Source organism: Notolepis coatsorum (genome assembly GCF_963971535.1).
Source record: "Notolepis coatsorum genome assembly, chromosome: 19".
NCBI lineage: Eukaryota > Metazoa > Chordata > Actinopteri > Aulopiformes > Paralepididae > Notolepis > Notolepis coatsorum.
Window position 1 is genome coordinate 11598505 of NC_140183.1, and position 15963 is coordinate 11614467.

At 42.7% G+C, this 15963-nt stretch overlaps 1 protein-coding gene across 1 annotated transcript in view; it reads left to right on the forward strand.

Annotated features, from left to right (window-relative positions):
• Positions 1 to 15963, forward strand: part of deptor (DEP domain containing MTOR-interacting protein) — a gene marked incomplete at its 3' end in the record, with an annotated part of 78290 nt that overhangs the window by 17884 nt on the left and 44443 nt on the right. Inside the window, 2 exon segments of the mRNA XM_084335961.1 lie at positions 9499 to 9677; positions 14371 to 14494. Coding sequence (XP_084192087.1) covers positions 9499 to 9677; positions 14371 to 14494 — 303 coding nt within the window.

The following is a 15963-nucleotide window of genomic DNA, read 5'->3' on the forward strand; positions in this document are numbered from 1 at the left end:
GTTTTGATTGATCGCAAGACTACACTGTAAAAAATATATAATAATAAGTTACCAGAACTTAAAAATATTGAGTTCAGTTACTGTGCATTAAGGTTTTCAGTTTTCAATCCATAATAATCCAGAAAAATAAGTACACAACCACATTATTTCAACCTAATAAAACTATGTTTATTGTCATTGTTTTAAGAACACAAGTTGACTTGGTAATACTCACATTTTGAGTAAAAAATATGGCTTTTAACATGTGCAATGTTCAATGAAATAGAAAAATAAATTATAAAATTTGTTGATTAATCCCACTGGTCACAATGGTGACCATAATAATGTTTTTGTTATAAGGCTCTGCAAATGTTACTGAATGATGTAGCAATGTATTTCCAGCTAAATTGAAATAATAAACAAATAAAGGGTCTCAATTAAATATGTGGTAGTAAAAAGAACCTGTGGGAGGATTTCAACAAGATAATGTGACAACAGTGCAAAATATTTCACTATAATATTTCAAAGCAAAAAAAAAAAAAAAAAAAAAAAGTATAATTTTTTTTTTTTTTTTTAATGCTGCCCCCTGTGCCTATGCAAATGCCCCCGCGTGCCTATGCAGGCACGCGTGCCTAAGGTTGCCTACCCCTGTGCTAGACTATCGCTACTGCTAGCAGTGAGTTAGCTGATTAGCCTCCTGCTAGCAGTGAGGTAGCTGATTAGCCTCCTGCTAGACCATAGGTGTCAAACTCATGGCCCGCGGGCCAAATGTGGCCCGCCACGTCATTTGATGTGGCCCCCAAGAGCTCTGAAAAAATAAATAAATAAAATTAACATTAATCTTGGGTTAAAAAATAGCGGCGTTAAAAGAATTGTGGGTTAATGCGTTAATAAAGCTTTAACTTTGACAGCCTTAGTTATTACACATTCTTACACATACATACATGTATGTTGAACATCTGAGGTATTGATGAAGTAACAAAGGAAAAAAGCCAAAAGCACTTACTCCTCAGACATTCTTTGACAATTTTACAGCCTAAAATACAAAAAAGATCCAGGCGGAATAGGTAACAAAGGGTTGAAGAAATATTGTCTCAACTGTCAGATGCAAACTGGCTGTGTGACATAACCAAGCATCTCGCTCAATTGAATAAGAAGCTGTAGGGACGCAAACAAGTCCCACCCAAAACTTGACCAATATAGTTGTGAACTGAGACAACCCTTATTTTGTTATTTTTTAGTACAGTTACAGTTGTGTGTTCATGCAGACACATAATAGCAATTTCATTACAAATTGAAAATGGGGGATCCTGATGTAAACAAGTCGAAAGTCTTTCTCTGGTCTGCATCCCCTTAACAATTGTGTGTATTGAGCTGTACTGTACTGTACCCATTCTGCAATCTGTTAATTAAACTATCTTCCATTAGTTGGATGTATGGCCTCTGCAAGGTTTTGTGCAGCCATTTGTTTTTGTAACATCTGCTACATCTGTCCCATGTGTTCTTTGCAGCTCACAGTTGTTAGTTCTGCCCCTCTTGACTGTGACAAAAAGGGTTTGAACAAACTTAATGTCATAGCTTGTATTTGATGATATTCTTCTTTGTTATTTACTTGAATGGTTTGATCATTGATTGATGGAGTAATATGGGGTTCTGATAAACAACAATTATTTGTTAAAATAACATAAGCTAACATATATTTCTACATCTATGCAAATGCATATGCAATATGTATAACTTGAACAAGTAATAAATACAGAAACAACATGTTTAACAATATGTAAATGAGTAGCTACATTTATTTTACATTAACATGTATACGGTCTTTGGTCCTTTGAGGGCAACCATAATGCTGATGTGGCCCTCTGTGAAAATGAGTTTGACACCCCTGTACTACTGCTTGATATGTAGATGGTAAATAAGCTATTTGGAACTTTCTTTTGTTTAAATTGGAATATAGATACTGTTTCACTCCAGTGTTTATGAATGTTATGTATGTAATGTAAACAAATATTTTACCACCTCAAAATACAGCAAATACTTTCAAAACCAATATGTATTTTAGCTGTCATTTAATGTTAGATCTTGTATCAAGAGCTCGACCAATCAAATAGACTAGAGGATACATATGTTCCATTGGTATTTAACATTTTAGTTGTAAGGCCAGTAGGCCACCCATTTATTTACATTAGATCACTGATGGCATTTCAGGGCCCATTTCATGTATGCACAAGGAGACATAATAATGATGATTAGATAATCAGGCGAAGAATGACAACGTGATAAGTGCATTCCACTAAAACGCTATTATCGCGTCTTTTCCTGGGATTACTAAGAATCACCAAAACTATACTCATAATCAAAACGGTATAAAACGGAAATGTACGGATGAAAAAACAATCTGTTACTCGCAAGTGAACAAAGCGCCCCATTGACTTACAGCCCTGGCGTTCTATACAGAAGGTAAACAGCGACCCCTGGCCGTGAATGTGTTAAAAAAAGTTGATTTAATAAGAAAAAAATACTAATTTAATCAGATTAATCACTTTATTCAAATTGATGATTTAATTTTTTTAATTGTTTTTTAATTTTTTTTGTCATAAAATATGACGACAGACATTCGAAGCTTCGTTCGAATACTTCAATAGAGGCTTCAAATGTTAAAAAAAAATTACATTCTGTACAGCCCTAATTGACAGATAAATCATTATCTTCTTGTCCATCTATGGAGAGATGTAGCTTAGCAGTAGTTCACGCGATCAGCTGTTCAGAATGTGCAGCAATCATAATCAACAAGGCTCACACTCTTGTCAACAGGGGGCCATGCTGCATAATGGCATTTGTTATTTCATCATCTAGATTATGCTCTTTACAAATAGAAATGGCTTAATGTCTTACGTGTTATTAAGGTCATTATAAAAGTTATTATTAAAGTGTCATTATAATATAATCTGAGAATGTGGTTGCTAAGGCTCTGCTCAGGATGGCCCCATGGGGGGGGGGGGGGGGGGGGGGGGGGGTTGTGTTCTCAGACAAATCTGTTGCAGGCTTGCATGGATTAGTACTGAGCATCTTGAGGGCAGAGCCTACAACACCGACAAATACAACTGCATAACCATTTGCCCCTATAATTGGTTTAATAATTATTATCACGAGTTTTCCTCATTTGAATAATGGTTATATGATTTCAACAAGTCACAGAGGATCACTTTACATGAAGCCATTAAAACAATGGATATAGTAGTGGTTAGTAGTCGACCGATATGGGTTTTTCAATGACTGATGCCAATATTTAGAGAGCAAGGCGGTGGCCCATATCTAATGCAGATGTGTTTGTTTTTGCACCTGATAAAATACAACAATCTAATAATAATAATAACAAATGAGACACAAAATTGCTGAACTTAAATGAACATTTATTTAACACTAATGTTATCGACCGTCTGCATCGTCTCTGTTTTCTTTTTTTTTAACAAATGTTTTTTATTTCCCCCTTTTTTTTTACATGAACAAACAATACCATAACAGTAATAATCAACGATAAATCACAGGACAATAACAGAAATAATAATAACAATAATGACAGTCCAGTAATTAAATCAGAATGAAAGTAGATTAAAAGATTAAAAGACATAAAAATAATAAATACAATACATGGGGCTCTTGCTCGCTCCCCCCCCCCCCCCCCCTCAGGACCCCCGCTTGGACTATACATCCACTACTTCATTCAGCATCAGAAAATTCCTAATTTATCTGCGTTCCTTTATCTTATCCACCACAGCTACCCAGACTGCTATGCTGGCTTCGTTAACACCTAAAATTCGTGCAGTGGATATCTCTAGATAAATCACATCGAGATAGGTGAGAATCCATACCTTCCGGCACGTCTCTGTTTTTTTCTTAAGTAGATCTGCACTCTTGTTTAAGTGTTCACTCTCATCTCACAGCCTGCTCATATCATCCACCAAGTGACTAACGTTAGAGGAGACAACAAGGTGATAAAGTGGACATTCTGTCCCACGAATCCACTGCTATACACTGTGCTGAGTTGGTTTGGTGTAGTGAAACACGGACACACACACACACACACACACACACACACACACACACACACGCACAGACAAACACACACACAGAGGGAGAGAGAAAAGCAAGCGGGTCTTATCACTAGTAGTGGTAACTAACTCAAACCCATCTGTATTCTGTCACTAGTATTGGTAACTAACTCATAGTATCATCTGTATTGTGTATCATGTCTGTCCGCAGTCCGCTAATGTCGCACCAGTAACGTCCAAAGCTAATTCCTTGTACGTGAAAAGTATACTTGGCAAGTATACTTCTCAAGACTTTATAGGGGATTACAACAGATGAAAGGTAATTCATTGTATGTATGTAAAACAGAAATGGGAAAGGGAGGGAAACCTAAATATAACGGAAGAGGAATGGGAGGATTTATGTGAAATACAATGGAAAACATCAAGTTCACCCGTATGGAGAGAACTTTGTTGGAAATCCCTGATTAGGTTCTTCAGTACTCCATCATTATCACATATTCTGGTCTTGTCCCTTGCTGATGCCTTTCTGGAGGGAGGTCCATAAAATCTTTGAAAAAGTATTCCAGGTGGACATTCCATTTAAGTTGGAGAGTCTATATTTGGGCGCCAGGCCATCAGAAAATGGGGATAGATATATATTCCAGATACTGATATACAGATAAGTGCGGCTAGCAGGAAAGCCATTACTAGAAAGTGGTTAAGAACAGAAATTCCTACAGTGGATGATTGGATTGATATTATTCATGATATTTCTAAGATGGAAATAATTACTTTTTCTTTTAGGTTGCAACAGGACAAGCTTCGGAAGAAATGGGAAAGATGGATAATGTACATTACACCACTACGATCTTCATTTGTTTAAGGTGTATAGCTACGTCCATTCGGGTACATTTTTAAGTGAACCTTGTGTAAAGGGAGTTGAGTTTCAGGAAGATGCACCCCAACTTATTATTTTGTCATTTGTTTGTTTTATGGTAGATGCAGATTTATTGTAGATGCACCCCAACATATTATTTTGTAATTTGTTATTTTTGGTTATTGTTTTTGTTTGTCTAGAAAAAAAGAAGTATAGGATGTTATTGACTGTATGGGTCCTCGTGTGTGTACTTGTACTTCTGCACTTTAACTCAGAGTTATTAACAATGGATGAAAATTGTATTGCAGAAGGCTGAGATAAATGAATGTGAAGTCATGACATTGCTTGTATGGACCCTGGAGAAAATCAATAAAAAAAAAGAAAAAAAAAAAAAAAAAAAAGTATACTTGGCAATAAAGACCTTTCTGATTCTGATTCTATCACTAGTAGTGGTAATTAACTCAAACCCATCTGTATTCCGTCTATCACTAGTAGTGGTAATTAACTCACTCAAACCCATCTGTATTCTGTCTATCACTAGTAGTAGTAACTAACTCATAGTACCATCTGTATTCTGTCTATCACTGTAGTAACTAACTCATAGTACCATCTGTATTCTGTCTATCACTAGTAGTGGTAACTAACTCATAGTACCATCTGTATTCTGTCTATCACTAGTAGTGGTAACTAACTCATAGTACCATCTGTATTCTGTCTATCACTAGTAGTGGTAACTAACTCATATTATACAACGGCATGCAAATTTCTCGATTCTGATTGGCCATTTACACGTCTTTATTGGCAACAATCCACGGTCCTGGGCTCAGGACCCGCCCACAACCGAATCACATATCACTCCCCGGCTCACTCCGGGAGAAAACAAGATCGCGGACAACAAATGGATATGTTGATAGCACCATGACGACTAAATATGAAGCGATTCTGTCAAGGGGAATGTGTTAGTCCTTTAAACAATGTTGGATGATGTAATTGATGGGTCTTGAGTCAATCTAGAACAAAAGAAAAATCGCGGATTGATTGATTAATTGATTGATTTAAATTTCTACTTCCTTCCCACTGACTGCAGCGTTCACTCTCACACTGTCCGACGCTGGCGTACCCACAAACACACACACACACACATACACACACACACACACACACACACACACACATACACCCACACACACACACACACACACACACACACACACACACACACACACACACTGTGACACACACACACACACACACACGCACACACGCACACACACACACACACACACACACACACACACTCCTGTCTGCAACAGCGGGGGAGTCAGACTGAGAGAGAAGCAGCGCTGTTTTAAGTGAGCATGGTCTATTGAATTGATTGATTGGTTGATTGCTAATTTTATTACTGTACCCCTGGTTTCCAACTGGTTAAGTTTAGGCTAAAAGAAATAAATAAAAAAATAGGGCGAAGAAAACGTTTTTTTCCTATAGGGCAAAGAAAACGTTTTAATTTGTTTTACCTACTTTATATAGAAGCATCTAAGAATGAAGTTCTATGGAAAGTAGGTCTGCATTCCCTTAACAATTGTGTGTATTGAGCCGTACTGTATTGTACCCATTCTGCATCTGGTAATACAATTTTCAATCAATCATTCCAATAATACACAGTTGGATGTGTTAGTTGGTTGGATGCACTTCAAGCTGCTTCCACATGAGGCAACTTCTCTCAATCATTCCAATAATACACAGTTGGATGTGTTAGTTTGGTTGGATGCACTTCAAGCTGCTTCCACATGGAGGCAACTTGTCTTTTTTGTAGTTGTGGGAACTACTTTTTCTGGCGGATGGTTTTTTCAATAAATCTTCGATTAATGTGTGTTTATTGTATAGAAATAAGGTTGGATGAATCTGGCAGTTGTATAAAAGCTTTACACCACTTGTAGTCGTGATGTAATGCTTAAGTACCATCTGTATTCTGTCTATCACTAGTAGTTAGGGGTGTAACAGTACACAGAAGCCACGGTTCGGTATGTACCTTGGTTTTGGGGTCACGGTTCGGTACGAGTTCAGTACAACAGGAAAATAATATTTATGATTTATATATTCATAATAATAATAATTTTTAAATATAATTATTTTTTATTAAGTTATACATACTTAGTTCCACCTAGGCTTGCCGCAGTAGTCAGTCAGTGATAACGGTGTCATTCTGTGTTCAGGAATCCACTTGCGTAAATGAATTGCCCCCACCCCCCACCGTTGTATAGTTTCAGTTTAACTTCTAGAGTAGATTTAACTTCACGTGAAGCAGCGAAAGAAGACTCTCGAGAAGAGATGCCATGTTACACAACAATGGCAGAGGATTTATCAATATTTGGGATTTAAACACAGCAGCTTGACTGGAGAGGAGCTCAGAGGACCAGTCCAGATCAGCAAAAGTTCGTTTGTGGTTTTTTCCCTTTTTTCTTCAGATCAGCTGTGAAGGGAAAGTTGTGCAGAAGAACGTTGGTGTGTGTGTGTCTTTCCATTGGTTGACATTATTAGGCGAACAAGAAAACGATGAACATTTTCAGCATATTGTAATTACTTTGCTGTGTTACAAACATATCATTCATTCATAGTTTTCTTTCAGGGACACCTGTAGTAAGGGGGAGGAGGGGAGAAACAGTCCAGTGCTGCAGAGAGAGCGTGGTTGTTAATTTGTTCTGTTGGCTCGTCATCATGCCTTTACAAGCTTCAACGTTTTATTCATAATAATAATAATACATTTAATTTGTTTGAAAACACAGGCAATTAAAAAACAAGGCATACAAAACATAAAAAAAGGGATAAAACACACAAAGGCATGAATAAAAGGTTAAAACTAAGAAAAAGCTTTGGTGAAGAGGTATATTTTTAGTCCTCTTTTAAAAGAGTCAGTGGTCTGTGGTGCTCTCAGCCTCAGGTCGTCAGGGAGGGCATTCCACAGGCCAGGAGCAGCCGAGCAGAAGGCCCGGTCGCCCATGGTCTAAATGTGGCAATACAAGCTTGATATTCAACGTTAAATGAATGACCTTCTGTGTTAAGACTGTTAGTAAGTCAGTGTAAAGTAAAGTAAAGATATTGAGCATACATTTGTAATACGTTCAACCCTAGTTTCACCTAGTGGTATGAGACGTATTCGTCGTATGGCTGGATGTACCGAACCGTGAGGTCCGTACCGTGAAGTCGCGGGACGAATACACGTACCGTTACACCCCTAAGGTCATTATAAAAGTTATTATTAAAGTGTCATTATAATATAATCTGAGAATGTGGTTGCTACAGCTCTGCTCAGGATGGCCTCTCAGACAAATCTGTTGCAGGCTTGCACGGATTAGTACTGAGAGCATCTTTAGAGATAATAGGCCAATACATTTTTGAGACACCACACCTTCTGTGTGTCAAAACCTAACGTGTCACCTAGCTAACGTGTCACCTAGCTAACGTGTCACCTAGCTAACGTGTCACCAAGCTAACGTGTCACCTAGCTAACATGTCACCTAGCTAACGTGTCACCTAGCTAACGTGTCACCTAGCTAACGTGTCACCTAGCTAACGTGTCACCTAGCTAACGTGTCACCAAGCTAACGTGTCACCTAGCTAACGTGTCACCTAGCTAACGTGTCACCTAGCTAACGTGTCACCTAGCTAACGTGTCACCTAGCTAACGTGTCACCTAGCTAACATGTCACCTAGCTAACGTGTCACCTAGCTAACGTGTCACCTAGCTAACGTGTCACCTAGCTAACGTGTCACCTAGCTAACGTGTCACCTAGCTAACGTGTCACCTAGCTAACGTGTCACCTAGCTAACCTAATCACACGTTTGCAGAAACACTGTTTTTGCTACGGACAGTGACATATCCGTCAGTTCCAAAAGTTGATCCTCTCCGAATCTTTCTGTCTGTCAAAATGGATACAAATCTGGTGGAAACGGACTCATCATCAGCCCTGTCCAACAAACAGATACTCCTCATCGAGGGGGCAGCGGTGGCCTAAGCGGGTTGTGATCGGAAGGTCGCCAGTTCGATCCCCCGGACTGGCAGGAAAAATCTTGGTGGTGAAGTAGAGTGATTAACGCTCTCCCGTTCCTCAATACTAACCGCTGAGGTGCCCTTGGGCAAGGCACTTAACAGTAGCCAACAGTGTCCGACTGTGTTTGTACTGGGCGGCTCCCAGATGTCAATGTGTGGAACCGTGTGTGAGCGTGAAGCAGGGTTATTGCTGAAAAAGAGCATCCGTGCTCAGAGAACATACCCTGGATAGGGTAAAAAAAATATGTGAAACCAAACATAGATGGGGTTGAAGAATCCCTTTCGGTTGCCCCAAACAACAGCTACGGCCCCCACCCCTCTCTCTACTTAAGATCTTCCTCAGTGTGTCTCCTAGCTGTATTTTTGCACAATCCAGGCGGGGGGCGTGGCCACCTACATTTCACTGCATGTCGTCTTGTGTGTCTGTATGTGACAAATAAAACTGAATCTTGATCAGTGTTGCCGCCGGGGCCCTTGGACTGTTGTATTTCCCAGTCGCGCTTCATTCGTTTCAACTGTCCGGCGTTGACCCTTCTTCTTGTGACCCCCTCCTCCAGGCTGCGTCTCCACGAGGCGAAGGTCATCAAGGACCGACGGCACCACCTGAGGACCTACCCCAACTGCTTCGTGGCCAAGGAGCTCATCGACTGGCTGATCGAGCACAAGGAGGCCACGGACAGAGACACGGCCATGAGGATCATGCAGAAGCTGCTGGACCAGAGCATCATTCACCACGGTGGGGTTTCTCTCTGTGTGCGTGTGTGTGTGTGTGTGTGTGTGTGTGTGTGTGTGTGTGTCTGTCTTTAAAGGGGCACTTCACCAAAAAACAAACGCTGATTTTTTTATTTTTTTATTTTTTTTTACCTTTTCCTTCTCCTATTTTTCTCTGATTTTCTCCCCGTCCCAATTAGTCGTTGTGCCAATTCCCCCCCCCCTCCCCTACCTGGCGCTGTATGCATGTTCTCCCACGAGTCGGTACAAGGCGTCCCGAATCGATCACACGCTTCCTCCGAGGCGTGCGCCGACAGCCAGTGACGTATTTTCACTTGGCAGCGAGGGCTCTCATTGGTGAAGTGTAACGCGTGGGAGGGCACGCTATCTCCACCAAGTCCTGCCCCCGCTTAGCAAGCGCCGAGACCTGACCTGTAGGAGTCGCTGTCAACAACGCCAGATTCCCACCCGCCAGCTTTCCCACCCCCTAATACAGCCAATTGTATTAGTGTGAACGGCCAGCCAAGCTGGTAGCAACGCCGAGAGCTGGGCTCGAACCCAGCATCTCCTGCGTTGGTGACGAGTGCAATCTCTGCTACGCCACCTCACCGCCCTGTTGCTGATTTTTATTTTGCACATAATCTCACACACATCCCAAAATATTTACCTGGAGGCGTGTGCGAGCATCGATACATTTAACATAACGAGTCGGTTTGGAATTATCAGCCCGGTCCGTTTTCCAAAGGCAAGAGCAACTCCTTCTCCTCAAAGTATTTCAGCTAAACAACCTCTCCACTTCTATCCAGACAGTATATAAACAACCTCTCCACTTCTATCCAGACAGTATTTAAACAGCCTCTCCACTTCTATCCAGACAGTATATAAACAACCTCTCCACTTCTATCCAGACAGTATTTAAACAGCCTCTCCACTTCTATCCAGACAGTATATAAACAACCTCTCCACTTCTATCCAGACAGTATTTAAACAGCCTCTCCACTTCTATTCAGACAGTATTTAAACAGCCTCCACTTCTATCCACAGTATTTAAACAACCTCTCCACTTCTATCCAGACAGTATTTAAACAGCCTCCACTTCTATTCAGACAGTATTTAAACAGCCTCCACTTCTATCCACAGTATTTAAACAACCTCTCCACTTCTATCCAGACAGTATTTAAACAGCCTCCACTTCTATTCAGACAGTATTTAAACAGCCTCCACTTCTATCCAGACAGTATTTAAACAGCCTCCACTTCTATCCAGACAGTATTTAAACAGCCTCCACTTCTATCCAGACAGTATTTAAACAACCTCCACTTCTATTCAGACAGTATTTAAACAGCCTCCACTTCTATCCAGACAGTATTTAAACAACCTCTCCATCTATATTCAGACAGTATTTAAACAGCCTCCACTTCTATTCAGACAGTATTTAAACAGCCTCCACTTCTATCCAGACAGTATTTAAACAGCCTCCACTTCTCTTCAGACCGTATTTAAACAACCTCTCCATCTATATTCAGACAGTATTTAAACAGCCTCCACTTCTATTCAGACAGTATTTAAACAGCCTCCACTTCTCTTCAGACCGTATTTAAACAACCTCTCCATCTATATTCAGACAGTATTTAAACAACCTCTCCATCTATATTCAGACAGTATTTAAACAACCTCTCCATCTATATTCAGACAGTATTTAAACAACCTCTCCATCTATATTCAGACAGTATTTAAACAACCACTCCATTTATATTCAGACAGTATTTAAACAACCACTCCATTTATATTCAGACAGTATTTAAACAATCTCTCCACTTCTATCCAGACAGTATTTAAACAAACTCTCCACTTCTATTCAGACAGTATTTAAACAGCCTCTCCATTTATATCCAGACAGTATAAACAGCCTCTCCACGTAGAGACACTTAACCCCTAATTGCTCCCGATGAGCAAGTTGGCACGTTGCATCATCCCATCGATGTGTGAGTCGATGGGTGAATGTGAGGAACAAACTGTAAAGCGATTAGGATAAAAGCTGTTTATATAAATGCACCTTTTACCATTTACTATATGCAGCCCAATGCAGTCTGGGTAGTTAGTTATTTCAGAGCATAGCATCCATCTAGCCATGACGTTCATAATTTACTCTTGTGCAGCTCAATGCAGTCTGGGTAGTAGTTAGTTATTTCAGAGCATAGCATCTAGCCATGACGTTCATACTCTCGTGCAGCCCAATGCAGTCTGGGTAGTAGTTAGTTATTTCAGAGCATAGCATCTAGCCATGACGTTCATACTCTCGTGCAGCCCAATGCAGTCTGGGTAGTTAGTTAGTTATTTCAGAGCATAGCGTCTAGTTCATATTCACTTCAACAACAAGCTAATTCACTGTCCTCAAACAGAAACGCGGCATAATTGTCTAATAATTATTAACACGTCCTCACTGGACGCACCTCCAGAGCACAGTGACCAGACGGAACACAACTTGAGTTGCACAGGAGTGAGAGAGAGACGGTTCTTCTCCTCTTGAGAGACGCCTAGCATTAACTAATTATTGATCGTGAACAACAAGTATGCGTTCCTTCTGCTTTCAGCAAATACGTCGAGCAACGCCCTCCGTTGACGACACGTCCTTCATTACAGTGGTTTAGGGCTGACCCCTATTAGTCGATTAGTCGACTAATCGGTCGAAAGGAGCCGTAGTCGACTGGCCAACCTCTTAGTCGAATATAATAATAAAAAATAAAAAAATAAATAATAATTATTATAATTTTTTTATCATTCTTTCCAAAAGAAAAGAGGCCTAGAAGCGTGGCTAACGCTAATGGCACGCATACCAGAGGCTAACTGCCTAAGAAAACAGGCACAGAGGGACTGAAAGAGGATTTCACCCATCTAATGAACACACTAGACTAGACAAATATCAAGATGTATCCATCAGTGGACCAATTGCATGCTTTTGCAGAGAACAAGAAGCCTTCATGAAAGCAAAGTGTTTTGTTTGTCTAAGATTTAAAAAGGTTTAAACTTTACAGCACTGACAAAGTTGAACAAAGTGCTGTACAAGTCCCACAATTTTTTTTAAATCTTTTTTTACAGTTGATTTTTATTGCTCAATTCTGCGATTCCGTCCGCGATTCCGTGAACGCGGATTTCATATGGCTCTACCTGTACATTTACATTTAGTAATTTAGCTGACACTTTTATCCAAAGCGACTTACAAGTTCTTTACGACAAGCCATCAGGAAGGGCACAACTCTATCAGCTGAGTAACAATGTTCATCAACGTGTTGAGTGCTACAGTGTAGGTTAGTTTATTAGGACAAGTGCATGACAGTAAGGTTAGTTAGGGTTCGATTTTTTCGTATCTTTTTTATTTTAATAAAAAAAATATTAATTTCAGATAATGGTTGAAGAAGTGCGTCTTTATTCGACGGCGAAAGATTGGACGGGGTTTGGCTGTCTCCTAACTGGGGTGGGCAGTCCATTCCACCATTGTGGGGCAAGGACTGAGAAAAGGCGGCTTCTCCTTGATGACCCTCCCGGAGCTTGGATAGGAGTAGGTCTGAGGCGGCCAGAAGATGCAGAGCGTAGGGGTCTTGAGGGTGTGTAGTTAGAGACTATTGACCGGAGGTAGGCGGGAGCGGTTCCCTTTGCCCTTTGCCTGTACATGCCCTCCCCTCCGCTTCTCCGACAGCTCCTCGTCCATCAGACCCTCCATGGCCACGCTGCACAGCGGGGCTGCCAGGGGGCCCTCTTTTGATCCGTCCAGCTCCGACGACGTGCCCCCCGCTCCCCCTGGCAGAGAGCTCGCCGCGACCTCCTTGTTGTTGTCCATCTGCTGCAGCTGTGTCTCGGTGAGGGCCTGACGAGGCACGGTGGGAGCTTGGTGCTGCTCGAGTGCAGGACTCGTGATCCGGTTGTCTGGGGACGTGCTGAAATAAGAAAATCCAACTGTCGTGGCTCCTCCGGTCCGCAGACTCGTCCAGGGCCGAGAGAGGGCCGAGCCGATGCTGTTCCGCACCGCCTGGTTCCTCCCGGTGTTCTCCTCCTCGTCCGGGCTGAACGACGGGAGAGTCTCCAGGTTCTTCTGCATGTCCTCGTCCAGCGCTTTGCCGCCCCCCGGGCCCTCGTGGGGCAACAAGGAGCCCGACGGCGGCGGTAGTTGTGGGGGCAGGGAGGGCAGGGGGCACTGAGGTTGCCTGGACGAGGTGGAGGGTTTCTTGGCGCGGAGAAGCTCTGTTTGGGGCCAGACTTCAGGAAGTCCAGGAAGGAGCCGAGGAAGCCCGTCTTCACCTCGGGGCTGCTTCTCCCCTCCACCTCGCGGATATTCCGCCTCATCCTCTCCTGCTGCAGGCAGCCGCCGTACACCGTGTCCGAGGTGGACGGGGAGCCGGTGTCGCCGCCGCGCCAGTTCTGCCTCTTGGCCTGCCCGCCGCGCCTCCCCGGCCTCGGCTGTCCGTCGTTGTCCTCCTCCGGCCCGACCGGCTCGGTTGAGCCCTCGGAGCGGACCTTTTTTTTGGGGAAGCCTTCGGAACCTTTTGTTCCACTGAAAAAACAGATGGACACGTTGGGTCACACAATAATCTGGAACAGAACCAGCTTCAGAACCAGAACTCATTTGGTGGAAAAGAGGAGGTGTGAGTTTCTGGACTGTAAACAAAGGTAAAAAGGACTCAAAGTGTCTGTTTCTCTTGTGTGCGTCTCCTCCCTCCCAGTGTGCGATGAACACCGCGAGTTCAAAGACCTGAAGCTGTTCTATCGCTTCCGGAAGGACGACGGGACGTTCCCATTGGACCACGAGGCCAAGGTCTTCATGAGGGGACAGCGGATCTATGAGAAGTAAGTAGGAGGACACACACAAGCACGCACACACACGCACACACACACACACACACACAGTGAAGTGCGTCTTTATTGTCAATGTACACAAGGCAATTGAAATGTGTCTATTTGCATATCCCTCCTAGTTACACATACACACAGTCCTCATATCCCTCCTAGTCTCTTCTCCTCTCTACTCCTCGTCTTCTCTTCTCTCCTCATCTTCTCTCCTCTCTTCTCCTCTCCACTCCTCATCTCCTCTCCTCTCTTCTCCTCTCCACTCCTCATCTCCTCTCCTCTCTTCTCCTCTCCACTCCTCCTCGTCTTCTCTCTCTTCTCCTCTCTTATCCTCGTCTTCTCTGCTCTCTTCTCCTCTCTACTCCTCGTCTTCTCTGCTCTCTTCTCCTCTCCACTCCTCCTCTTCTCCTCTCCACTCCTCATCTCCTCTCCTCTCTTCTCCTCTCCTCTCCTCCTCTCTTCTCCTCTCCACTCCTCCTCTCTTCTCTCCTCTCTTCTCCTCTCCACTCCTCCTCGTCTTCTCTCTCTTCTCCTCTCTACTCCTCGTCTTCTCTCCTCTCTTCTCCTCTCTACTCCTCATCTTCTCTGCTCTCTTCTCCTCTCCACTCCTCCTCTCTTCTCCTCTCTACTCCTCATCTCCTCTCCTCTCTTCTCCTCTCTACTCATCTTCTCTGCTCTCTTCTCCTCTCCACTCCTCCTCTTCTCTCCTCTCTTCTCCTCTCCACTCCTCCTCTCTTCTCCTCTCTACTCCTCATCTCCTCTCCTCTCTTCTCCTCTCTACTCATCTTCTCTGCTCTCTTCTCCTCTCCACTCCTCCTCTCTTCTCCTCTCCACTCCTCCTCTCTTCTCCTCTCTACTCCTCATCTCCTCTCCTCTCTTCTCCTCTCTACTCATCTTCTCTGCTCTCTTCTCCTCTCCACTCCTCCTCTCTTCTCCTCTCCACTCCTCCTCTCTTCTCCTCTCTACTCCTCATCTCCTCTCCTCTCTTCTCCTCTCTACTCATCTTCTCTGCTCTCTTCTCCTCTCCACTTCTCCTCTTCTCTCCTCTCTTCTCCTCTCCTTTCTTCTCCTCTCTACTCCTCATCTTCTCTCTCTCTGTGTCAGATTACACCAAATAACAAACAGCAGCAGCTTCACTTGTTAACTTTAAACATTCACATATTCTTTACCTCTCGTACTGTGAGTCTGTTTTACACATTTCACGCACGCACGCACACACACACACACACACACACACACACACACACACACACACACACACACACACACACACACACACACACACCCACCCACCCACATAGTGGCGGTTATTACGTAAGAGGAAGAACTATTCTATGGGGAGACATCTGTTGTTGAACTTACTGAGTTGTGTTTATATAATCACTACGGTGCAGCTCAGGACACACACACACACACACACACAAATACACACACACGCACACACATAGACACACACACACTTACACACA